The sequence below is a fragment of the Prionailurus bengalensis genome, chromosome E2 (assembly GCF_016509475.1).
Source record: "Prionailurus bengalensis isolate Pbe53 chromosome E2, Fcat_Pben_1.1_paternal_pri, whole genome shotgun sequence".
NCBI classification, from domain to species: Eukaryota; Metazoa; Chordata; class Mammalia; order Carnivora; family Felidae; genus Prionailurus; species Prionailurus bengalensis.
Window position 1 is genome coordinate 26,810,662 of NC_057352.1, and position 27,977 is coordinate 26,838,638.

At 39.2% G+C, this 27,977-nt stretch overlaps 1 protein-coding gene across 1 annotated transcript in view; it reads right to left on the reverse strand.

The window, feature by feature from the left end:
- ABCC12 (ATP binding cassette subfamily C member 12) overlaps positions 1-27,151 on the reverse strand; it is a 97,559-nt gene extending 70,408 nt beyond the window's left edge. The window contains exons 1-2 of the mRNA XM_043599141.1: positions 26,971-27,151; positions 6,281-6,449 (exon numbers count right to left, since the gene is read on the reverse strand). Coding sequence (XP_043455076.1) covers positions 6,281-6,399 — 119 coding nt within the window. The 5' untranslated portion in view covers positions 6,400-6,449; positions 26,971-27,151. The remainder of the gene's footprint in view (positions 1-6,280; positions 6,450-26,970) is intronic.
- Positions 27,152-27,977: the final 826 nt, after the last annotated feature.

A 27,977-nucleotide genomic window follows, 5' to 3' on the forward strand; every position in this document is an offset into this window, starting at 1 on the left:
AACACAGATACAAGCAAGATGTCTGGACCAGAATTTAGAATCATGATAATAAGAATACTAGCTGGAGTCAGAAATAGATTAGAATATCTTTCTGCAGAGATAAAAGAAGTAAAAAATAGCCAGAATGAAATTAAAAATGTTATAACTAAGCTACAATCTCGAATGGATGCCATGATCGCAAGGATGGATGAGCCAGAACAGAGAATCAGCGATATACGAGACAAACTTATGGAGAATAATAAAGCAGGAAAAAAGAGAGATATTAAGGCAAGAGCATGATTTAAGAATTAGAGAAATCAGTGACTCATTAAAAAGGAACATCATAATCATAGGGGCCCCAGAAGAAGAAGAGAGAGAAGCAGGGGTAAAAGGGTTGTGTGAGCAAATCATGGCAGAAAATTTTCCTAACCTGGGAAAAGACACAGACATCAAAATCCAGGAAGCACAGAGGACTCCCATTAGATTCAACAAAAGCCAACCATCAACAAGCCATATCATAGTCAAATTCACAAAATACTAAGGCAAGGAGAGAATCATGAAAGCATCAAGGGACAAAAAGTCCTTTACCTACAAGAGAAGACATATCAGGTTTGCAGCAGACCTACCCACAGAAACCTGGCAGGCCAGAAAGGAGTGGCAGGATATATTCAATGTGCTGACTCAGAAAAATATGCAGCCAAGAATTCTTTATCCAGCAAGGCTGTCATTCAAAATAGAAGGAGAGATAAAGTTTCCCAGACAAACAAAAATTAAAGGAGTTTGTGACCACTTAACCAGCCCTGCAAGAAATTTTAAGGGGGACTCTCTGAAGGGAGAAAAGATGAAAAAAAATACAACAAATAAATAAAGACCAAAAGCAACAAAGACTAGCAAGGACCAGAGAACACCACCAGAAACTCCAACTCTACAAGCAACATAATGGCAATAAATTCATATCTTTCGGTACTCACTCTAAATGTCAATGGACTAAATGCTCCAAGCAAAAGGCATAGGGTAACAGAATGGATAAGAAAACAAGATCCATCTATATGCTTTTTACAAGAGACCCACTTTAGACCTAAGGACACCTTCAGATTGAAAGTAAGGAGATGGAGAACCATCTATCATGCTAATGGTAAACAAAAGAAAGCCAGAGTAGCCATACTTATATCAGACAATCTAGACATTAAAATAAAGACTGCATCAAGAGATGAAGAAGGACATTATATCATAATTAAGGGGTCTATCCACCAAGAAGACCTAACAGCTGTAAACATTTATGCACCAAATGTGAAAGCACCCAAATATATAAATCAATTAATCACAAACATAAAGAAACTCATTGATAGTAACACCATAATAGTAGAGGACTTCAACACCCCACTCACAGCAATAGACAGGGAAACAATGGCTTTGAGTGGCACACTGGACCAGATGGACTTAACAGATACATTCAGAACATTTCATCCTAAAGCAGCAGAATATACATTCTTCTCCAGTGCACATGGAACATTCTTCAGAATAGACCACATACTGGGACATAAATCAGCCCTTAACAAGTACAAAAAGATAGAGATCATACCATGCATATTTTCAGACCACAATGCTATGAAACACGAAATCAACCACAAGAAAAAATTTAGAAAGATAACAAATACTTGGAGACTAAAGAACATCCTACTCAAGAATGAATGGGCTAACCAAGAAGTTAAAGAGGAAATTAAAAAGTACATGGAAGTCAATGAAAATGATAACACCACAAGCCAAAACCTCTGGGATGCAGCAAAGGCAGTCATAAGAGGAAAGTATATAGCAATCCAGGCCTTCTTAAAGAAGGAAGAAAGGTCTCAGATACACAACCTAACCTTATGCCTTAAAGAGCTGGAAACAGCAGCAAATAAAACCCCAAACCAGAAAAAGACATGAAATAATAAAGATTAGAGCAGAAATTTATGCTATCAAAACCAAAAAAAAAAAAAAACAGTAAAACAGATCAATGAAACCAGAAGCTTCTTCTTTGAAAGAATTAACAAAATTGATAAACTACTAGCCAGTCTGATCAAAAAGAAAAAGAAAAGGACCCAAATAAATAAAATTGAGCATGAAACAGGAGAGATCACAACCAACACAGCAGAAATAAAAACAATAATAAGAGAATATTATGAGCAATTATACACCAATAAAATGGGCAATCAGGAAGAAATGGACAAATTCCTAGAAACATATACACTACTAAAACTGAAACAGGAAGAAATAGAAATTTTGAACAGTCCCATAACCAGTAAAGAAATCGAATTAGTAATAAAAAATCTCCCCCAAAACAAGTCCAGGGCCAGATGGCTTTCCAGGGGAATTCTACCAAACATTTAAGGAAGAGTTAATACCTACTCTCTTGAAGCTGTTCCTAAAATAGAAATGGAAGGAAACTTCCAAACTTTCTATGAAACCAGCATTACCTTGATTCCAAAACCAGACAGAGACCCCACTAAAAGGGAGAACTATAGACCAATTTCCCTGATGAACATGGATGCAAAAATCCTCAACAAGATATTAGCCAACCAGATCCAACATTACATTAAAAAAATTATTCACCACGACCAAGTGGGATTTATACCTGGGATGCAGGGCTTGTTCAATATCCACAAAACAACCAATGTGATTCATCACATCAATAAAAGAAATGACAAGAACCATATGATCCTCTCAATAGATGCAGAGAAAGCATTTGACAAAATATAACATCCTTTCTTGATAAAAACCCTCAAGAATGTAGGGATAGAAGGAGCATACTTCAAGATCATAAAAGCCGTATATGAAAGACCCACTGCTAATATCATCCTCAAAGGGGAAAAACTGACAGCTTTCCCCTTAAGGTCAGGAAAAGACAGAGATGTCCACTCTCACCACTGTTGTTCAACATAGTATTGGAAGTCTTAGCCTCTGCAATCAGTCAACACAAAGAAATAAAAGGGATCCAGATTGGTCAGGAGGGGGTCAAACTTTTACTCTTCATAGATGACATGGTAATCTACATAGAAAACCCAAAAGATTCCACCAAAAAACTGCAAGAACTGATTCATGAATTCAGCAAGGTGGCAGGATATAAAATCAATGCACAGACATCGGTTGCATTCCTATACACCAACAAAGAAGCAACAGAAAGAAAAATCAAGGAATCAATCCCATTTACAATGGCACCAAAAACCATAAAATACCTAGGAATAAATCTAACCAAAGAGATGAAAAATGTGTACACTGAAAACTATACAAGATTATGAAAGAAATTGAAGAAGACACACAAAAATGGAAAAAGAGTCCATGTTCCTGGAAAGAAAGAGCAAAAATTGTTAAAATGTTGATACTACCCAAAGAAATCTACATATTCAATGCAATCCCTATCAAAATAACACCAGCCTTCTTCATGGAGCTGGAACAAATAATCCTAAAATTTGTATGGAACCAGAAAAGACCCTGAATAGCCAAAGCAATCTTGAAAAAGAAAACCAAAGCAGGAGGCATCACGATCCCGGACTTCAAGCTATACTACAAAGCTGTAATCATCAACACAGTATGGTACTGGCACAAGAACAGACACTCAGATCAATAGAACAGAATAGAGAACCCAGAAATGGACCCACAAACGTATGGCCAACTAATCTTTGACAAAGCAGGAAATATCCAATGGAATAAACACAATCTCTTCAGCAAGTGGTGCTGGGAAAACTGAACAGCGACATGCAGAAGAACAAACCTGGACCACTTTCTTACACCATACACAGAAAAATAAACTCAAATGGATGAAAGACCTCAATGTAAGACAGGAAGCCATCAAAATTCTCGAGGAGAAAGCAGGCTAAAACCTCTTTGATCTTGGCCGCAGCAACTTCTTACTCAACACATCTCCGGAGGCAAGGGAAACAAAAGCAAAAATGAGCTATTGGGACCTCATCAAAATAAAAAGCTTCCACAGGGAAGGAAACAGTCAGCAAAACTAAAAGGCAACTGACAGAATGGGATAAGATATTTGCAAATGACATATCAGATAAAGGGTTAGTATCCAAAATCTATAAAGAACTTGCCAAACTCAACACCCAAAAAAACCAAATAATCCAGTGAAGAAATGGGCAAAAGACATGAATAGACACTTCTCCAAAGAAGACATCCAGATGGCCAACCGACACATGAAAAAAATGCTCCACATCACTCATCATCAGGGAAATACAAATCAAAACCACAATGAGATACCACCTTACACCTATCAGAATGGCTAACATTAACAACTCAGGCAACAACAGATGTTGGCGAGGATGCAGAGAAAGAGGATCTCTTTTGCATTGCTGGTGGGAATGCAAGCTGGTGTAGCCATTCTGGAAAACAGTATGGAGTGTTTCTCAAAAAGTTAAAAATAGAACTACCCTATGACCCAGCAATTACACTACTAGGTATTTATCCAAGGGATACAGGTGTGCTGTTTCGAAGGGGCACATGCACCCAATGTTTATAGCAGCACTATCAACAATAGCCAAAGTATGGAAAGAGCCCAAATGTCCATCGATGGATTAATGGATAAAGAAGATGTGGTACATATATACAATGGAGCATTACTCAGCAATCAAAAAGAATGAAACCTTGCCATTTGCAACTATGTAAACAGAACTAGAGGGTATTATGCTAAGCAAAATTAGTCAGACAAAAGAAAGACTTCACTCATATGAGGACTTTAAGACACAGAACAGATGAACATAAGGGAAGGGAAGCAAAAATAATATAAAAACAGGGAGGGGGAAAAAACATAAGAGACTCTTAAATATGGAGAACAGAGGGTTGCTGGAAGGGATGTGGGAGGGGGCTGGGCTAAATGGGTAGGGGACATTAGGGAATCTACTCCTGAAATCATTGTTGCACTATATGATAACTAATTTGGATGCAAATTTAAAAAATAAAATTAAAAAAAAAGTGCTCATCCAAACTCTTACAGTGGTACAGCATGAATTCAAACCCACTGCTTGCTAACTCCAAGGTCCTATCACTCTCTTAAGCAGCAGCCCACAATGCCTGTTCACAAAGCAATTATAAACTTAACCAGAACAGTGGGTAGTTAGCACTTTCCTGCCTGGGACTAATTATGGTAACCTATTCCCTCAGCTTTCAACATTTACCTCTCCTTTTAGATGGCTCTAGCTGATTCCTTGGTGCAGAGATTCTAGGAGAGAGCAGTGCTGTGTCACCTCACTATAGAGATGCCACTTGGCCTTCTACTGTTCAGAGGACAGGACACAGGGCCCTTTCTATGTAGAAGAGGCAGCATTTAAAATATTATGATTAATATAATAATAGCATATCATATCATATAATGTTATAGTTATGAGTGTGAGCTTAAAAGTCAGCCTGCATATGTTACTATCCTGCAGTTCACAATGAACCCAATTCTCTCTCCATCTGTATAACAGCCCCTTGTAATGTGAACTTGCAGCTGCTTCCACCAGTAAGTTTAGTCTATTTATCCACACCTTGAATCTGAGCTGACTTGTGACTTAATTTGGCCAATAGAATGCTATGAAAAAAATGGTATGCCAATTCTGAGCCTGAGTCCCAAGAAATGCTATACTTTTCAACTCATCTTTTTGGCAGGCTACTGTACTATTAAGTGATCAAGCCCAGGCTACCCTGCTGGGGGTTGATAGCCCATGTGACCCACTTGCCCCAATTGCCCCATTGTCTGCCAACTGACCCTGTGAAGTACAGCCACCTTGCTGTTCAGGATATTTATAAGTAAATTTAATCAAAACAAGATGAATCACCCAGCCAAGCTCAGCCTAGGTTGCTGGCCCGCCCATAAAATTGTAAGCTAATTAAATGGCAATTGTCTTAGACTTTTAAGTGTTAGCAGTCAGAAAGTTTGTGTGTTACAAAGAAAAAGCTAACTGATGAACTTTCTGCAAATTACTTAACTTCTCTGTGCCTCACTTTTTCACCCATCAGATAAAATAACAATACCTCCATGGTGGTTGTGAAGAGTGAAAGAGGCCATGTTTATAAAGTACTTGAACAGGTCCCAGCACATTGAAAGCTCTCCTTAAACATTGGCTATTGTCTCCCTCTCACCAAAGGACAAAAGGAGTAAAGAAGTAGTGGATGGATGGATGGATGGATGGATGGATGCATGGATGCATGGATGCATGGATGGATAACAAAAGGACAAGCATATAGAGCAGCAGCATGGGGGAACAGGACCAGTGCCTACTCTCTTGATGGGCTAGAAACTACCCTGGCCCTCCCTCCAAACCTTCTCCTGACTTACCTTGCATAGGGTCTCACTGGGATCATGGTCTTTAGGCTGGGATCATATCTTTCTATAAAGGATCTTCGCTGGCCTCGCCGATCTAGATCTGAGATAAAGTAGGGGCCTTCACCCACCATCCTGATGGAAGCCTGGAGCCCTGAGATGTTGGCCTAGGGACGCTTTCACTCTGCAACAGAGATGAGGAAGGTCACTGAGAAATGAGAACACTCTGGAATGGGACTAGGCAGTCCCTGTGCCACTCATACTCTACCCAGAAAAGCTTCTTTGCTCTAAACCCTCAGACTTATTTTCACCAGTTAGATTTCTATATTTATGGGGTAGATGAGGGTGGGGGGTATTAAGGTGTGGCCAGAAACCCTGCCACATCTCTCAACTCCACTCTGAGATTTCCTTATTAGCAAGGACATTCATTGCCGCTTCTTTCCCATTTTAGATTGACTGGGAGCAGAAAGCCTATTGTGGATTGTCTGTTGGGAGCCAGTCTGTGGCCAACACTGAATCCCAGACCAGCAAAAAAGCTCCAGGAAGGTGGGTTTGCTGTCACACAAATTTTGTTTCACACAAACTAAAGTTTGTCACACACACCTCTTTTTCTTCCTGCTTCTCTCAGTTACCTAGGAACTTATGTAACCACATTGCCCCATACCCAAGGGCTAGAGACTTTCAATGAGATCACCCCTCAGGACCAGGCACATCTGGACAAGCCCACATTCCCCCCACTTCTGGAAGCACTGCCTCTAAAAAAAACCAACAATGTAGGCGGAGAGAACACCTTTTGGAGTGTCTGCCCAGGCCATAAACCAACCACCCCATTTACCAATCACCTAAACCTAATGGGTAGAGAACAATCCCTGAAGGTTTTCCTATTCCTAGTTTCAGTTCTTTCCTGAGACCCAGCTCTATTCTTTCCCTAGGGTTCCATAACTTCGCTCTCCCTATATGTTGGGGATGAATTCTCCCTTTTTACCCAAACTATCTTGAGTTGGTTTCTGTCACTTGCAACCAGAGGCCTCACTATTATATATACATGGGGGTCGTAGTCCCATGAATTTTCTCGGGAAGTTTTCATCGCTAGAAATATCAAATAAACCAATTCCCATCAAGGTTTTAATGGCTGATAAACCAATGACAAAGTTGGAAGTGTTCTTGGATTCAATCTTTTACAAACTTTTCATTGTATAAAAGAAGAAACAGAGGCCCAAAGAAGGGAAGGGACTTCCTCAAGAGTATATGGAGTAGTGACACTAGTATCATGGCTGAATAAGATATCCTTTGTTTGTGTCTCCCCTGCTCCTAACAACAATTTGGTGTCTATCTACAAGCAAAAGTGCCCTTCTGGGAGCTGTGGGATCCAGCACCATATGCCAAGAAACACAGGAGTCTTGCCCTGCCATGTATCAGATAATGGAAGTACAGACCTTGGTCTTGGCTGTGTGCCCTGAAGTGGCCCCTGACCTGGCTCCAAACCCTCTTGGCCATGGTCCAGGAGCCCCTGGAAGATATCACTTGAGACAATCACTATTGACAAGAGAACCTTTGGGGAAGTTCAGGTTCCCAGTGGAGAATCTCCAACATACTATCGGAGCAAATAGTTTGGATGAATTGGAGAGGGGAAGAGGAATAGTTTGACTTTATTCACATCACCCATCCCCAAGGCAGCACAGCTTAGGGCCAAAAGACATCTTTTCAGCCCATGATTTCTCTCTCAGGGTAAAGTGAGAGCTGGCTTCCAAAGCTGGCATCCAGCTGTGCAGGATGCTGACAAAGAAGCCCATTTCTCTCTCACCACATTCAGGGACTAAATTTTGATCTACATGATAAGGGCAAGAAAAGGCTAGGAGAGAGGCAAGTAGGACTCTTGGAGGGAATTAAAGGAACATGAATCCTATTAACTGCATTAGAGACTAAATTAAGAAGCCTGATATGAGTTGCTGGGGATACCTCACTCACACATGCCTCCAACTGGTTCACAGGCACCCTCAGCATTCTACATGCCTCACCTACACACACACCCATCCTGTGGCCAGGTCCCTGTGCATGCTGCCAATGGCAGCAGTGAAAGGAAGCTTTGACAGACAACTAGTGAGCATGCACAGAAAACCACAGCAAATGTATGGGCTAGGGAGAGACCACAAACTTGCGCTTTTGGGAAAACAAAAGGGGAGGCTGTCAGCACCCAACCTGATGCTTTGCAAGATTGAAAGAAAGCATATAGGCTTAAGAATTCTGCCACAAGAAAGAGCAAGAAGATGGATCAGGTGTACCCACAGAAGGTCTGAGAAAGCCCTAGATTCCCTAGCAAGGATCATGGAAGGTATTTATCTCCCAACGGCAGTAAGTAAAGATTGGAGGAGGTAATTGATATTTCAAATGTGAAAACAGCAATGCAAAACTTCAAGGAACATAAAAAATCACGGAAACATGACACCACCAAAGGACAACAATAATCTTTCAGTAACTGATCCCAAAGATATGTATATCTGCAATTAACCCAATAAAGAATTGACAACAGCTGTTTTAAGGAAATTCAATGAGTTATAAGAAAACACAGAAAAACAATTCAGATGAATCAGGAAAACAATACATGAACAAAATGGGAAGTTTAAAAAAAGAGAGGGAAATTATTTTTTTCATGTTTATTTTTGAAAGAGAGACAGACAGAGTGCAAGCTGGGGAGGGACAGAGAGAGAGGGAGACACAGAATCTGAAGCAGGCTCCAGGCTCTAAGCTGTCAGCACAGAGTCTGACATGGGGCTCAAACTCACAAACCCTGAGATCATGACCTGAGCCAAAGTCAGATGCTTAACTGACTGAGCCACCAGGGCACCCCAAAAAGAGACAGAAATTATTAAAAGAGCCAAACAGAAATTATGAAAGTGAATACAGTAAATAAAATGAAAAGTGTAATAGAGAGTATCAACAACAGAAAGAATCTATAAGTTAGAAGACAAGAACTTTGAAATTTTCCAGTCAGAGGAGAACAAAGAAAGAAGAATTTAAAAAGAGTGAAGAAAGCTTATGTGATCTATGGAATACCATCGAAAGAAATGTTTTCAAATTGTTAGAGTTTCAGGAAAAAAAAAGAGGAAGAATGAGGCAGAAGACTTATTTAAAGAAATAATGGCTTAGAACTTCCCAAATCTAGGTAGAGATTTGAATAGCCAAGTTCATGAAGCTCATAGGTCACCAAAGAAACTCAAACTCAAAGAGATAATTTCTAACACACATTAGAATAAAATTTTCACAGATCAAACAGCAGCAAGAGAAAAGAAACTTCTAACTTATGAGGGAACCCCATGAAGGCTATTAGTGATTTCTCAGCAGAAACCTTACAGGCCAAGAGAGTGGGATGATGTATTCAAAGTTCCGGGGGAAAAAAAACAAAAACAAAAACAAAAAACTACCAACTAAGAATATTCTAACCAGCAAACTATCATTCAGAAATGAAAGTGAGATAATGACTTTCCCAGGCAAACAAAAGCTGAGGGAGTTTATCACCACTAGACCTGCCTTAACAAGAAATACTGAAATAAATTCTTCAAGCTGAAATTAAAGGACACTAATTAGTAACATTAAAATATGTAACACACTGACACTAAGTAACATGAAAATATGCAACAATGTAAGTATACAGTCAAATTCAGAATACTCTAATACTGTATTATGGTAGTGTGTTAACAATTCTAATATAAAGGTTAAAAGACAATAATTTTTAATAAGTAAACAATATAAAAAGACAAGTTGTAACACCAGAAGCATAAAAGGGGGAGAGTAAAAGCGTAGAGTTTTTGTATGCGATCAAAATTAAGTTGTTGTTAACATAAAATAGACCATCATACCTATAAATTTCTTTATGTAAGCCTTAAGGTAACCACAAAACCTACAGCAGATTCAATAAAGAGAAGGGAATCAAAGCATACCACTATGAAAATCGTCAATTCACAATGGAAAGCAGCAAAAGAAGAAGAAAGGAATGGGGGACCTACAAAACAGCCAGAAACAATAAGATGGCATTAATAAATCCTTACCTATCAATAAGCATGTGAAATGCAAAGAGATTAAATCCTTCAATAAAAAGGCATAGAGTGGCTGGCTGAATGAAAAAAATAAGACCCAACTACATGCTACCTACAACAGACTCACTTCAGCTTTAAAGATACACATAGGCTCAAAGTGAAGGGATGGAAACATGCAAGTGGAAACCAAAAGACAACAGGGGTAGCTATACTTATATCAAACAAAATGGATTCTAAGAAAAAAAAACCATAACAAGAGACAAAATCACTACACAATGATAAAAGGATCAAGTAATCAAGAATATATAACAATCATAGATGATAGATAGATAAGTAGATAGATAGATAAATTATAGACATCTTTTAATGGTGGAGCACCTAAATATATTAAACAAACACTAATAATAAAATATTAGTAGGTGACTTTAATACTCCATTTTCAACATTAGCTATATCATCCAGGCATAAAATCAATAAGGAAACACTAGAGTTGAGCTACACTTTAGACCAAGTGGGCCTAAAAAACATATACAGAAAATTCTATCCAGAAACAGTAGAACATGTATTCTTCTTCTCAAGAACACATGCAACATTCTCCAGGATAGGTCAAGATAGGTTACAAAACAAAGCTTAGCAAATTTAAGAATATTGAAATCATACCAAGTATTTTTTCTGACCACAATGGTATGAAACTAGAAATCAATAACAAAAAAAGATGGGAAGTTCACAAATACGTGTATATTACACAACATATTTCTGACCAGACAATGAGTCAAAGAAGAAATCAAAAGGAAAATTTTAAAAATATCTTGAAATAAATAAAAGTGGAAACATGACATACCAAATTTGTGGGATGCAGTAAAAGTAGTCCCCAAATGGAAGTTTATAATGATAAATGCCTACATTAAGAAAAATAAAAGGTTTCAAGTAAATAACCTAAATTTACACTTCAATGAACCAAAAAATGAAGAACAAACCAAGCCCAAAGTTAGCAGAGGAAAATAAAACAAAGAACAGAAATAAATGAACTAGAGACTAGAAAAATAGTAGAAAAGATCAATGAAACTACAACTGGTTTTTTTTGAAAAAATAAACAACTGACAAATCTTTAGCTAGACTAAGAGAAAAAAGAGAAGATTCATAAAATTAGAAAGAGTAGACATTGCAACTGATACCACAGAGATATAAATGATCATAAGAGGCTACTAGAACAAATGTACATCAACAAATTGGATAACCTAGAAGAAATTGATAAATTCCTAGAAACACACAACTCACCAAGACTTAATAATGAAGAAATAGAAAATCTGAACAGACCAATACAATAAGAAGATTGAACTAGTAATCAAAACTATCCCCAAAAAAGAAAATCCCAGACCAAATTGTTTCCCCAGAGAATTCTACAAAACATTTACACAAGAATTAATGCCAAAGCTTCTCAAACTCTTCCAAAAAATTGAAGAGGAGGAAATATCCCCAAACTCATTTTATGAGGCAAGCATAATCCTGATAGCAAAGCCAGATAAAGACATAACAAGAAAACTACAGGCCAATACCCTAATGAATATAGATGCAAGTATTCTCAACAAAATATTAGCAAACTGAATCCAACAACACATTAAGAAATCATATGCCACGATCAAGTAGAATTTATCCCTGGGATGCAAGGATGCTTCAACATATGCAAATCAACAAATATGATACACTTCACTCCTAGAATAAAAGATACAAATCACATGATCATCTCAATAAATACAGAGAAATAATACATCTAATACATTAAGATACATCTTAAGAGATACAGAAAAATCAGTTGATAAAATACAACATGTGTTTATGGTTAAAAAACACTCTCAACCAATTGGGTATAGAAAGAATATGCTGTCACATAATAAAGGGCGTATATGACAAGCCTACACCTAACATTATACTCAATGATGAAAGTTTGAAAAGTTTTCATCTAGAATCAGGACCAAAACAAAGATGCTCACTCTTACCACTTTTATTCAACATAGTACTAGAAGTCATAGCCGTAGCAATTAGGTAAGAAAAGGAAATAAAGGATATACAAATTGGAAAGAAAGGTGTAAAACTGTCTTTGCTTGCAGATGATATTATCTTATATATAGAAAATCCTAAAGACTAAATGAAAAACTTGGAACTAAACAAATTCAGTAAAGTTTCAGGATACAAAATCAATATATAGAAATAAGTTGTGTCTCTTTTTTTTTTTTTTAATTTTTTTTTTCAACGTTTATTTATTTTTGGGACAGAGAGAGACAGAGCATGAACGGGGGAGGGGCAGAGAGAGAGGGAGACACAGAATCGGAAACAGGCTCCAGGCTCTGAGCCATCAGCCCAGAGCCCGATGCGGGGCTCGAACTCACGGACCGCAAGATCGTGACCTGGCTGAAGTCGGACGCTTAACCGACTGCGCCACCCAGGCGCCCCATAAGTTGTGTTTCTATACACTAAAATAAAATATCTGAAAAGAAATAAAGAAAACAATCTCATTCACAACAGCTTCAAAAAAAATAAAATACTCATGGCTAAACTTAACAAAGGAAGTGAAAGATCTGTACGCTGAAAACTACAACAATTTGAGGAAAGAAATTGAAGAGAAAAACAAATGGAAAGATACCCTGTGTTCATGGATCAGAAAAATTAATATCATTAAAATGTCCATACTACTTAAAGCTATCTATAGATTTGGCACAATTCCCGTCAAAATTCTAATGATATTTTTTTACAGACATAGAAAAAATAATTCTAAAATTTGTATGAAATCACAAAAGACCTTGAATAGTCAAAGCAATCCTAAGAAAGAAGAACAGAGCTGGTAGCATGGCAGTTCCTGATTTCAAACTATACTACAAAGCTACAGTAATCAATGGTGCTGGCATAAAAATAGACACATAAACCAATAGAACAAAATTGAGAGGTTACAAATAAACCCTTGAAAATACAGTCAACTAATATTTGACAATGGATCCAAGAATACTCAATGGGAAAAGGATATTCTCTTTAATAAATGGTGTTGGGAAAACTGGATAATCACATGCAGAAGAATAAAATTGGACTCCTGTCTTAATGCCACTCACAAAAATTAACCTGAAGTGGATTAAAGACTTTAACATAAGAACTAAAAACACAAAGTCCCTATAAGTAAACAGGGGGATAATTTCCTTGTCTTGGCAATTATCTTTTGGATGTGACACCAGAAGCACAAGCAAAATAAAAAGCAAAAATAAGTGGAACTACATAAAACTAAAAATATTCTATACAGCAAAAGAAACAATCAACAAAATGAAAAGACAACCTACAGAATGGGAAAAAATATTTGCAAATCATATCTGATAAAGGGTTAACTTCAGTCCCTTTTATTTAAGTTTTTTTTTTTTTTCAGTAATCTCTACATCCAATGTGAGGCTTGAACTCACAACCCGAAGATCAAGACTCTCATTCTCTTCTGACTGAGCCAGTCAGGTACCCCTTGATGAAGAGTTAATATACAAAATACATAAGGAAGTAATACAACTCAAAATCAAAATAGCCAAAACAGAAAAATCTGATTAAAAATGAGCAAAGGAACTGAATAGAAACTTCTGCAAAGAAGATATACAAATGGCCTAAAAGTACATGAAAAGGTGCTCTAATCATTAGGGAAATGCAGGTCAAAACCACAAAAAGATATTACTTCATACCTGTTAGAATGGCTATTATCAAAAAGACAACTGGGTGGCTCAGTCGGTTAAGCGGCCGCCTTCGGCTCAGGTCACGATCTCACGGTCCATGAGTTCGAGCCTTGCATCAGGCTCTGTGCTGATATCCTGGAGCCTGCTTCTGTTTCTGTGTCTCCCTCTCTCTCTGCCCCTCTCCCATTCACACTCTGTCTCTCTCTGCTTTTCAAAAATGAATAAATGTTAAAAAAAAATTTTTTTAAACAAAAAGACAAGGATTTTAACACTCCACTTACAGAAATGGATAGATCATCTAGACACATGGTCAATAAAGAAACAAGGGCCCTGAATGATACATTGGATCAGATGGACTTGACAGATATATTTAGAACTATGCATCCCAAAGCAACAGAATATACTTTCTTCTCAAGTGCACATGGAACATTCTCCAAGATAGATCACATACTGGGTCACAAAACAGCCCTTCATAAGTATACAAGAATTGAAATCATACCATGCATACTTTCAGACCACAATGCTATGAAGCTTGAAATCAACCACAGGAAAAAGTCTGGAAAACCTCCAAAAGCATGGAGGTTAAAGAACACCCTACTAAAGAATGATTGGGTCAACCAGGCAATTAGAAAAGAAATTTAAAAATATATGGAAACAAATGAAAATGAAAATACAACAATCCAAACGCTTTGGGATGCAGCGAAGACAGTCCTGAGAGGAAAATACATTGCAATCCAGGCCTATCTCAAGAAACAAGAAAAACCCCAAATACAAAATCTAACAGCACACCTAAAGGAAATAGAAGCAGAACAGCAAAGACAGCCTAAACCCAGCAGAAGAAGAGAAATAATGAAGATCAGAGAAGAAATAAACAATATAGAATCTAAAAAAACTGTAGAGCAGATCAACGAAACCAAGAGGTGGTTTTTTGAAAAAATAAACAAAAAAATAAACCGCTAGCCAGGCTTCTCAAAAAGAAAAGGGAGATGACCCAAATAGATAAAATCATGAATGAAAATGGAATTATTACAACCAATCCCTCAAAGATACAAGCAATTATCAAGGAATACTATGAAAAATTATATGCCAACAAACTGGACAACCTGGAAGAAATGGACAAATTCCTAAACACCCACACGCTTCCAAAACTCAATCAGGAGGAATTAGAAAGCTTGAACAGACCCATAAAAAGGGAAGAAATTGAATCGGTCATCAAAAATCTCCCAACAAATAAGAGTCCAGGACCAGATGGCTTCCCAGGGGAGTTCTACAGACGTTTAAAGCAGAGATAATACCTAGCCTTCTCAAGCTATTCCAAGAAATAAAAAGGGAAGAAAAACTTCCAGACTCATTCTATGAAGCCAGTATTACTTTGATTCCTAAACCAGACAGAGACCCAGTGAAAAAAGAGAACTACAGGCCAATATCCCTGATGAATATGGATGCAAAAATTCTCAATAAGATACTAGCAAATCGAATTCAACAGCATATAAAAAGAATTATTCACCATGGTCAAGTGGGATTCATTCCTGGGATGCAGGTGGTTCAACATTCGCAAATCAATCAATGTGATACATCACATTAATAAAAGAAAAGATAAGAACCATATGATCCTGTCAATCGATGCAGAAAAGACCTTTGACAAAATTCAGCAACGTTTCTTAATAAAAACCCTCGAGAAAGTCGGGATAGAAGGAACATACTTAAACATCATAAAAGCCATTTATGAAAAGCCCACAGCTAACATCATCCTCAACGGGGAAAAACTGAGAGCTTTTTCCCTGAGATCAGGAACACGACAGGGATGCCCACTCTCACCGCTGTTGTTTAACGTAGTGTTGGAAGTTCTAGCATCAGCAATCAGACAACAAAAGGAAATCAAAGGCATCAAAATTGGCAATGCTGGAAGTCAAGCTTTCACTTTTTGCAGATGACATGATATTATACATGGAAAATCCAATAGACTCCACCAGAAGTCTGCTAGAACTGATACATGTATTTAGCAAAGTTGCAGGATACAAAATCAATGTACAGAAATCATTTGCATTCTTATACACTCATAATGAAACAACAGAAAGACAAATAAAGAAACTGATCCCATTCACAATTGCACCAAGAACCATAAAATACCTAGGAATAAATCTAACCAAAGATATAAAAGATCTGTATGCTGAAAACTATAGAAAGCTTATGAAGGAAATTGAAGAAGATATAAAGAAATGGAAAAACATTCTGTGCTCATGGATTGGAAGAATAAATATTGTCAAAATGTCAATACTACACAAAGCTATCTACACATTCAATGCAATCTCAATCAAAATTGTACCAGCATTCTTCTTGAAACTATGACAAGCAATCCTAAAATTCATATGGAACCACAAAAGGCCCCGAATAACCAAAGTAATTTTGAAGAAGACCAAAGCAGGAGGCATCACAATCCCAGACTTTAGCCTCTACTACAAAGCTGTCATCATCGAGACAGCATAGTATTGGCACAAAAACAGACACATAGACCAATGGAATAGAATAGAAACCACAGAACTAGACCCACAAACGTATGGCCAACTCATCTTTGACAAAGCAGGAAAGAATATCCAATGGAAAAAAGACAGTCTCTTTAACAAAGGGTGCTGGGAGAACTGGACAGCAACATGCAGAAGGTTGAAACTAGACCACTTTCTCACACCATTCACAAAAATAAACTCAAAATAGATAAAGGACCTAAATGTGAGACAGGAAACCATCAAAACCTTAGAGGAGAAAGCAGGAAAAGACCTCTCTCACCTCAGCCGCAGCAATATCTTACTTGACACATCCCCAAAGGCAAGGGAATTAAAAGCAAAAATGAACTACTGGGACCTCATGAAGATAAAAAGCTTCTGCACAGCAAAGGAAACAACCAACAAAACTAAACGGCAACCAACGGAATGGGAAAAGATATTTGCAAATGACATATCGGACAAAGGGCTAGTATCCAAAATCTATAAAGAGCTCACCAAACTCCACACCCAAAAAACAAATAACCCAGTGAAGAAGTGGGCAGAAAACATGAATGGACACTTCTCTAAAGAAGACATCCGGATGGCCAACAGGCACATGAAAAGATGCTCAACATCGCTCCTCATCAGGGAAATACAAATCAAAACCACACTCAGGTATCACCTCACGCCAGTCAGAGTGGCCAAAATGAACAAATCAGGAGACTATAGAGCTGAAGAGGATGTGGAGAAACAGGAACCCTTTTGCACTGTTGGTGGGAATGCAAATTGGTGCAGCCACTCTGGAAAATAGTGTGGAGGTTCCTCAAAAAATTAAAAATAGACCTACCCTATAACCCAGCAATAGCACTGCTAGGAATTTACCCAAGGGATACAGGAGTACTGATGCATAGGGGCACTTGTACCCCAATGTTCATAGCAGCACTCTCAACAATAGCCAAATTATGGAAAGAGCCTAAATGTCCATCAACTGATGAATGGACAAAGAAATTGTGGTTTATATACACAATGGAGTACTACGTGGCAATGAGAAAGAATGAAATATGGCCCTTTGTAGCAACATGGATGGAACTGGAGAGTGTGATGCTAAGTGAAATAAGCCATACAGAGAAAGACAGATACCATATGGTTTCACTCTTATGTGGATCCTGAGAAACTTAACAGGAACCCATGGGGGAGGGGAAGGAAAAAAAGAAGAGTTTAGAATGGAAGAGAGCCAAAGCATAAGAGACTCTTAAAAACTGAGAACAAGCTGAGGGTTGATGGGGGGTGAGAGGGAGGGGAGGGTGGGTGATGGGTATTGAGGAGGGCACCTTTTGGGATGAGTACTGGGTGTTGTATGGAAACCAATTGGACAATAAACTTCATATATTGAAAAAAAAATAAAATTAAAATAAAAATAAAAAAACAAAAAGACGAGAGATAACAAGTGTTGGCAAAAACATAGAGAAAAGAAAATTCTTCCACACTGTTGGTGAGAATGTAAATTGGTATAGCCACTGTGGAATACAGTATGGAGGTTCCTCAAAAAAAAATGTACAATAAAATTGACGTATGATTCAGCAATCCCACTTCTGAGTAGATATCCAAAGGAAGTGAAATCAAGATCCTGAAAAGATATCTGTACCTTCACATCCATTGCAGCATCATTCACAATAGTCAAGATATGGAAACAACCCAAGTGTCCATTTATGGATGAATGATTACGAAGATGTAGTGTACATATACAATGGAACATTATTCAGCCTTGAGAAAGAAGGACATCTTGCCAACTGGGACAACAAAGATGGACCTGGAAGGAATTACACTAAGTGAAGGAAGTCAGACAGAGAAAGAAAAATACTGTATGATATCCACTTATATGAAGAATCTAGAAAAGATGAACTCATAGTAATAGAGAGTAGAATGGTGGTTGCTAGGGGTTGGGTGGTAGAGGAAATAGAGACATGTCATTCAAAGGGTAAAAATTTCTAGTTATGAGTAAATTCTGGGGATATAATGTACACCATGGTGATTATAGTTAACAATACTGTATTATATACTTGAAAATTGCTAAGAGAGTACATTTTAAACATTTGCACTTCAAAAGAGAAATGGTAAGTATGTGATGTGATGGAGGTGTTAACTAATGTTACTGTGGTGGTCATTTCACAATAAAGTCTATCAAATCCATGTGTTGTACACATCCCCATGTATAATACAGCAAGTTGTATTATATGTCGGTTATATCTCAACAAAGCCATGGAGAAAGTAAGGTTAAAATGAGTGGCACTGTCTCATCTAGGGCACTCTGGATACAGAGAAACTAACACGCCCTTTTTTTTCCAATAAGCCTAGAAATCCCTTGCTTATATTACAAAAATCCCTCCTTGGAATAATATATTCTTTCTTACAATAGAATTTGAAAATTAAAGTGCCTTCACCTCAAAAAAATAATCCTCCAAAGTGGAAACAGGAATTATAAACAACCAGAGGGGGTAGATGTCTTGTAGTCAGTAATTCTGCTCAAAATCTCTTCTATCATTCAATTAATGAATATTGATGACATGAAAACAATGTGTCCAACTCTAAATTCCTAATTCAAATAGGAACTCCCTGAATGTTTGTCAATCTGCACTGTATTCCACAGTCCGCCTTTCATTTGCACCACCTAACACTACACTCCAGGATGTTGCATGTCTTACTGCTGCCTGAACAAATTGCCAATTACTTTTGCCTCTGGGTCTTTGCATACACCACTGCCACAACCTGGAACAATCTAATATCCCTTCCTTCACTTGACCAATTCCTGCTCAGCCTTCAAGGCTCAATTCAGATATTTTCTCCTCTGGGAAAACTCCCCTACTTACTTATCTATTTCCCCAAATAGACTGTGGGATTCACATTTGTCTTGTTTACAGCTGCATTTCTAACACTTAGTCCCTGGTATATAGTAGATGTTTAACACAAATTTATTGAATGAAAAATGAAATGAATAAATGCATGAATAATGATAAGAATGAAAGAAGCCTGAGGTACAACTCCTCTCCCCAGAAAGGGAGAAATAAGCACACAATAACACACATAAAATGTAAACCACAGCATAGTGTCAGCCATAGGGAAAAACATACACACACGAAAAGAAAACCAAGACTTAAAGCTAAGAATTCAGTCAAAGAAATAAAATGGAGCATTGAATAGTAGATTAACCCAAAAAGATAGGCAAAGAGAAACGGAAGAATATAAAAGAGAGGGATAAGTGGAAGATAAATAGCAAGCTGATAGACTTAAATCCAACCACATCAATATTTACATTAAATATAAATGGAGTAAACACTTCAGTTAAAAACTAGAGATTGTCAAACTGGAGGTAAAAGCAAGACCCAATGATATGCTCCCTACGAGAGATGGTTTTTAAGTATAAAGACATAAATAAGCAATTCACAAATGAGCCAAATAAACAGGCACAGAAATGCTCAATCTCTGAGTATCAGGGAGGTATGTATTGAAGCCACAATCACAATAAAAGCTACTTCTCATTCTTCAGATAAGTAATATTTAAAAGTCTGAAATTTTTAACTCTTGGCATATATATGGATCACAGTAGCTCTTAAACCCTGCTGACAGGAGTATAAATTGTACAATTAATTTGCAGAGCAATTTGGCATTATCTGATCAAGTTCAAGATTATTTTACTAACACAGCCAGCAATTCTCCTCCTTAGGTATATAAATAGTCAGAACCAATTCTGTCTATTCAAGGAATCCCATACAGAGTAGCCACAAACTTTGTATGCTTCTTTTTATTGTACTTACAAATTCTCCTACCTCTGCTAGCCTCTTTTCAGTCATATTCACTAATGTCAACATTGAATTTCAGTCTCGAAAAACACAAGCAAACAATCCACAGAAGACAGAACCTCATGCAAAAATATCTCAGTGGCCTCTCTATAGAAATATTTGTAGCATCTGGCACAAAAATAGACACACAGACCAATGGAATAGAATAGAAACTCCAGAACTAGACCCACAAACGTATGGCCAACTCATCTTTGACAAAGCAGGAAAGAACATCCAATGGAAAAAAGACAGTCTCTTTAACAAATGGTGCTGGGAGAACTGGACAGCAACATGCAGAAGGTTGAAACTAGACCACTTTCTCACACCATTCACAAAAATAAACTCAAAATGGATAAAGGACCTAAATGTGAGACAGGAAACTATCAAAACCTTAGAGGAGAAAGCAGGAAAAGACCTCTCTCACCTCAGCCATAGCAATCTCTTACTCGACACATCCCCAAAGGCAAGGGAATTAAAAGCAAAAGTGAATTACTGGGACCTTATGAAGATAAAAAGCTTCTGCACAGCAAAGGAAACAACCAACAAAACTAAAAGGCAACGAACAGAATGGGAAAAGATATTTGCAAATGACATATCGGACAAAGGGCTAGTATCCAAAATCTATAAAGAGCTCACCAAACTCCACACCCGAAAAACAAATAACCCAGTGAAGAAATGGGCAGAAAACATGAATAGACACTTCTCTAAAGAAGACATCCGGATGGCCAACAGGCACATGAAAAGATGTTCAGCGTCGCTCCTTATCAGGGAAATACAAATCAAAACCACACTCAGGTATCACCTCACGCCAGTCACAGTGGCCAAAATGAACAAATCAGGAGACTATAGATGCTGGAGAGGATGTGGAGAAACGGGAACCCTCTTGCACTGTTGGTGGGAATGCAAATTGGTGCAGCCGCTCTGGAAAGCAGTGTGGAGGTTCCTCAGAAAAGTAAAAATAGACCTACCCTATGACCCAGCAATAGCACTGCTAGGAATTTATCCAAGGGATACAGGAGTACTGATGCATAGGGGCACTTGTACCCCAATGTTCTTAGCAGCACTCTCAACAATAGCCAAATTATGGAAAGAGCCTAAATGTCCATCAACTGATGAATGGATAAAGAAATTGTGGTTTATATACACAATGGAGTACTACGTGGCAATGAGAAAGAATGAAATATGGCCCTTTGTAGCAACATGGATGGAACTGGAGAGTGTGATGCTAAGTGAAATAAGTCATACAGAGAAAGACAGATACCATATGGTTTCACTCTTTTGTGGATCCTGAGAAACTTAACAGGAACCCATGGGGGAGGGGAAGGAAAAAAAAAAAAAGAGGTTAGAGTGGGAGAGAGCCAAAGCATAAGAGACTCTTAAAAACTGAGAACAAGCTGAGGGTTGATGGGGGGTGGGAGGGAGGAGAGGGTGGGTGATGGGTATTGAGGAGGGCACCTTTTGGGATGAGCACTGGGTGTTGTATGGAAACCAATTTGTCAATAAATTTCATATAATAAATAAATAAATAAATAAATAAATAAAAAGAAATATTTGTAGCATCTCTGTAATATTTTGAATATTCATCAATAGGAAAATGGGTGTGTTGTTTAATATGAATACTGTATATTAATATTAAAAAATAAAAATGAATGTCAATCCACACATCAATCCATGTGAATATTCCATGTGATAAATTGAAAGGGGAAAAAGCATTGCAAGAAAATACATATACTATGATAACCATTTGTGAAAAGTTCACATACTTGCAAAACAATATATTCATTTACTGATAATTATATTTGTAGGAAAATTCCACTCTTCCAAGTAACTCTGATTGCTTTTATTGGAGAATAGTATTAGAAACTAAGATACAGGTACTAGGTGTATTCTTTGCTACTGGGATGTTGATGTGATGGGATGAGGAGGGCACTTTACATCTGTTGTCTTCCTCCCCAAAACCCATAATTCCAGTCTAATCATAGGAAAAATATTAGACAAATCCTAACTGAGGGACATTTTACAAAATACCTGACCAGTACTACTTAAAACGGTCAAGCTCATCAAAAAATAAGGAAAACCTGAGACAATGTCATAGCCAAGAGACTAAGAAAATGTGATAACTAGGATCATGGGGAGGAAAAAAGGAACGTTAGGCAAAAACTAAGGAAAGCTAAATTAAATATGGATATTAGTCAATAATGGTATGTCAATATTTGTTCATTAATCTTAACACATATGTAAGGTATTAACATTAATGTAAGATGCAAAAACAGGGGAATGCTCCATATTATTTTCACAACTTTTCTGTAACCTAAAGTTGTCCTTAAAAAATAGTTTACTTTTTTAAAATTAGTGAGAAAATATACACCAATTTCAAGATGATGGCTACATCTGGTGGCAATGAGATCTGGAAGTTATACAGGGATTGTCCCATGACTTTGTAATATTTAATTGTATACTTAAGAATGTAAACCCTGGAGGGTCACCTGGGTGACTCAGTTGATTAAGAGGCCCAACTCTTGATTTTGTTTCAGGTCATGATCTCACAGTCATGAGATTGATCACCCCATCAAGCTCTACACTCAGCTTGGGATTCTCTCTCTCCCTCTCCCCCAGCCCCTCCCCCATGCTCTTTCTCTCTGTCTCTCAAAATAAATAAATAAACATTATTAAAAAAAGAATGTAAACCCTGGAATCAGGCTGTCTGTGTTCAGTGTCACTGAGTAATGCAGACCACCTGTGCTACCCAAGTTCTGAGGAAGGAGAGATCAGTACAGTGTGGGAGGAGGCTGAAGTTAGGGAGAACCTCTTATAGGAAGTGACACTGGAGCTTGGTGGCTAGACAAGAGAGGAGAGGCAAGGAAGAGAGTTTGAGAGAAAGCCCAGGTGAGGCATCCAGCTGATATGGGGTGTGTGGCACCTGCACAGTAGGGCTCCTAAGGGCACCATTGGGCAAGGGCTCTGGCAAGAGTCAAGAGAGACAACGGTGGGAACAGCAGTGAAGTGCTCTAGATCTCTTCCTAGACATCAGTCTCCTGGCCCCTGCATAGACCCAACCCAGGGCAAAGTCCCCCCTCCCACCCTAAGGGCCTTCTCTTTGTCAGTGTACTGGAAAGTCTTTCACAGCTTCCTCTACCCAAAGCATCATGCCCCGCCCCCACCCCTCAGCTTTTCCAGATTTGTTTCAGGAAGACAATGGAGGGGGATGCTCAGGGATGATCAAACTGAGAAAAGTAAAGAAAACTGGCCTCTCATCCTTGGATAGACCCTTGGCTCCTTGAATAAATGTAATCCAGCTCTGACCAGAGAGACAGGAGGAGGGAAATCTGGTCATGGGCATTATCTTGCATGCAGAGTCTTTCTAGCGCCTTCCTATCCTTCCTGTTGCTGTCACAATATGGGCATGAACAGCTAAGCTGGGTCACTGACCAGTTGTATGTGGCTTCCCACTGCCTCTGGGCCACTTCCCCTGCCTGCAGTCCCCTGAGGGCTGCACAGAAGGTTAGTCTGAGCAAAGCAGAGGTAGAAAGCAGAGTAGCTGGTAGAGAAGAAAGAGCCCACTACAAGTTCTGAAACCCAATTGAAATTATTTGGGGGAGAGAGAATCATAGAATCCAAGAATTAAAAGAATCCAAGAAGATATTAGCTGTAGAAAACTCAGTGTCTTGAGTGAGAATTTCCTTCCGGCCAACCAGACCATGACTCAGCAAGCCTTGGCAACAGACCCTAGTCACTTCTCAAGAAGGCCCTCGTGTGTAGTTCAGCAAACAGATAGCCTGAATCTAGTCATGAGGAAATTATCAGACAAACCCAAAGGAACATTCTACAAAACCCCTGGCCTGCACTCTTCAAAACTGTTCATATTATCAAAGACAAAGACAGGCGAGGAAACATTCCAGACTAATGGCAACTGAAGAGACGTGACAGCTAAAAGCAATACACAACCCTGCATTGGATCCTGGACCAAAAAGAAAAAATTAAGGACACTATTTTGGGACAATTTGGGAAAGTAGAATATGGACTGTAGGGTACATAGCAGTATTATATCAAAGTAAAATTTTCTGATGTTGATAATTGTACAATTTGACAATTAATAATTGTGATAATTATGGTTATGCAAGAGAATGTCCTTATTCTTAGGAAGTATATACTAAAGCACTTAGAGATAATGGAGCAAAATGTCTGCAATTTACTCTCAAATGTGTCAGAAAAATAATAATTATGCACAGAGAATGTTAAAGCGAATGTGGCAAAATGTTAATTTGCAATTCGGAGTGAAGGGTAGTTAGAATTTCTTAGTGTCATTATTGTTATTTTTATGTAGTTTAAAATCATTTCAAAACAAAAAGTTAAACCTTTTCTAAAGAAATAGCCCTAAAGGGAATGAATTGTTTTCTTTCTGTGGAACTGAAAGTGATTTTCCTGCCAACAGTTGCTCTGCACTCAGGTGCCGCACAGGCTACATTTATGTCTCTTTTATGCGCCCTCAGATGCGTGAGGACAATCACTGTTTCTCTCTGCTCACCCCCAGTAACCCATCTGTAATTTCTCTCTTGTCCAAACTAAATGGCCCCAGTCCCTATGATCAGGATCCTCTCCCTAAGAGTGTGGGCTTCACCATCCATGAATAATGCTTACTATGACCTTTATAATTTTTCTCACTTTCCTAAAGGCAAAGAATCCTGACAGCAAGCTGTCATCAGCTTGTCTTAAGGGTTCCGGACTCCAAGATGCCAAACACAGGAGACCAGGCCTCCCTGGCCTTGTTCAAGTAATCAGAGTGCGTAGGAAACTGGTGCTGGGAGGTAATTTCCTTGAGCACTCCACAGGGAATGTGGAGTTATGATTACCTAAGACGGCTTGGAAGCATTGCAGCAAGAATGGCACCTTGCTAAATTTGGCAGCCCCAGAGGGAAAATGAGACTTTTTAAATCAGGAAGTCTGCTTTGGCTAACGTCTCTATCCCCGTCTGTCATGCTATCCTCTGCCAGGAGCGAGGAGCTGCCTGGAGTGGCAAATCTGCTTGCTGGCAGCCAGAGGGTGGGGGTGGGCCCTGATAGGAGCTGACAGGAGCAGAGACCCGGCCAAGCCAGGGCCCCTGCAGCCACCATGACTCTGTTCCTGGCAGCTTTTCTCCACTCAGAGCATCTGAGGGTTGGCAGGGGATGGGAAAAGGTCCCTGGTGCATCCCTCTGCTTTCTGGCAGGACATCCCCAACCTGACCTCAATGGGCCTGACAAGGCAGAAGCAGGAAGGTCTCCATTTAGAGCAGGGGACACAAACTGGTGGGTTATGGACCACATACAACTTCAGGTCCGCTTTATTTGGTCTGCACAGTTTAATTTTTCTGAATTTGAATTAGCAGGTAACATATTAAAAAAAAAAAAAAGGCCCTGGCTTGTGACAAAATATCAGAGAGCTCTGTATGCTTGTGTGGCCACAATCACCTCACACTGAGCAGCAGCAACCATTTTCTGGCAGGGCAGACATGCTCTAGTTTCCTGCAATCCCTACCTCTCCTTATTGCCTCCCTGACTCCAGGGATCTGGGGAACTTTGCCTTTATCCTCACATTGGCACTGCAATTTCCTTATAGTGGATTCATTTTTCCTTATCCTTGCTCTCCAAAGGGGGAGAGCGAAAGATAGCTACAGGGCATTTCAAGTAGCAATATTTTCCACACCTACTCCCTTTGCTCAATTAAATTCCATTTCTGCCTCTCTAACCCAGAAAATTAACAAGTATTTATTCTTGTTTGAGAACTGGATTCTGTTTTCCTTGGTGCCCATAATGGAAGTCTTTCCTTAGGACTCCCTGCATCAATCAAATGCAGATACCCTGTTAATCATAAAATCCTTCCGAGATAAGAGATTGTGCCCCCTGTGGCTTTCTTGATAAATCCATTCTTAATTTCAAGCCACCAAAATTACCAAGATCCAATGGTCCCATGCCCTCTCCCCAGCTCCCATAGCCCCTTCCTCCAGGCCCTGACCAGCCTCCAGCTCAGAGGAGAAATTCTGTCCAGTTGTCCCAGCACTCAAGTGGGTAGCCAGACCCCCAAGAAGGGACTGTTATTGGGAGAGGGAGGAAGGAAATTGAGAGGGAGCAGAAGAAAGCACACAAGGGTGAGAGGATGCAAAGCCTGGGGTGCAGAAATGAGGGCAGAGGCTTTGTCCAAGGCTTCTCATTTCCAGAAAGCCCCACACAGTGGCCTGTGATGATGTTTCCAAGTGAGGTCTCCCATTCAATCACAGAGATATTCTGACAACATGGAAGGACAATGATAACTCCCATTTTGGATCTGTTTGAACCACACAGGAATGCACCATGAATTTAAGTTTCTTTAAAAAAATAAGTCCTGTAATAAAATTGTGAATACTACAGTGTGTATATGGGTGTGTTAAAAGACTTCATTTATTCAGTGTAGGCTCTTGTGTATCACAGATTTGGATACCCTGGCTTGGCATTTCTTTTTCTTTTACATACCAGGGGGGTCCAAAAATGGAAGAGCCCTAAGCCTCCCCTCTGCTCTGGGATGCCCTCGGTCCCTGCTTATTCTTGCGTGGGCAGCCACAGTTTGATGTGGTGTCACTCACCACAGCCAGTCCTGGGGATGGAGACAAGGGCACCCAGGGCTGATTGCTAGAGAGAGAAGTTTTACCTGGGCAGGAAACACTAGCGTCCTGAGGAGGAATGGATGAGGAGGAAGGGTCCAAAGTCATGAGGCTCAGCAGGTACTGCCTGCTGCCTGTTGTCTGAGTCTTCTTCTTTCCACAGACTTTAGATTTGGCTTCCCTGTCCCACCTGTCTGGAGCCCTCCTCTCCAACTGCCCCATTCAACTGTCGCTCCCACCATGCCTATGGAGGGAACTCTGAGGGGCCAACATTCCCTCTGTCATGTTAAAGGGCACTGCCCCCTCCCCAGATGGACTTGTAGCCCCATCCTACTCTTTCACTGACGGCCAAGTTCATGCAGTGTGCTTGCAAGGCCACCCTTCCAAGCCTGTCATATCACAGCTTTGTATCAATAAAAGAAAAAATGCCACCCACTAGCCCCATTCTACAAGTGAGGAGAATAAGGAATAGAGACCTTCCATGACTGGCCTGGAGCAAGGATGAGACCAGAGGCCAAGTCTCCTGACTCCCAGTCAGGACCTCTCTCCCAAAAAGCATGCATTTCCCTCTCTGAGATCCTGCAAAGATGAAGCAACTCTGAGGTCAAGAGATGGGGGGGGGGGGGTGCGGGGGGCGTGGATCTGACCTTCAAAACAGAGAAAATCTCATTCATGTATTCTCCATTCAGTTAACCAAACACAAAAGGTGTTTTGCCCTCTTTTTTTTTTTCTTGAATTACAAGAAAAGTAAGTCAGAAACTGGCACTGACTGCTGATTCTTACATATGAAATTTCCTGTTTATCTCACTCGCGGCTTTGCAAACTCTGGGGTGCAGGTCTTTTCCAGCATCTTGAGATCCTTCAAGTGCCTGGCCATGGGGCCTTGCTCAGAGCTGGCTGGAGGATTCCATGGTGGCCAGGGAATGGCTGGGAGCAGGCAAATCTCTGAATTCAGAAATAACACGTCTTGATTCATTTTTAAGAATCATTTAGACACCTTAGAAGACTTCCTCCACCTAACTCCCACGGATTTTATGTCACAGTCTACTATAGT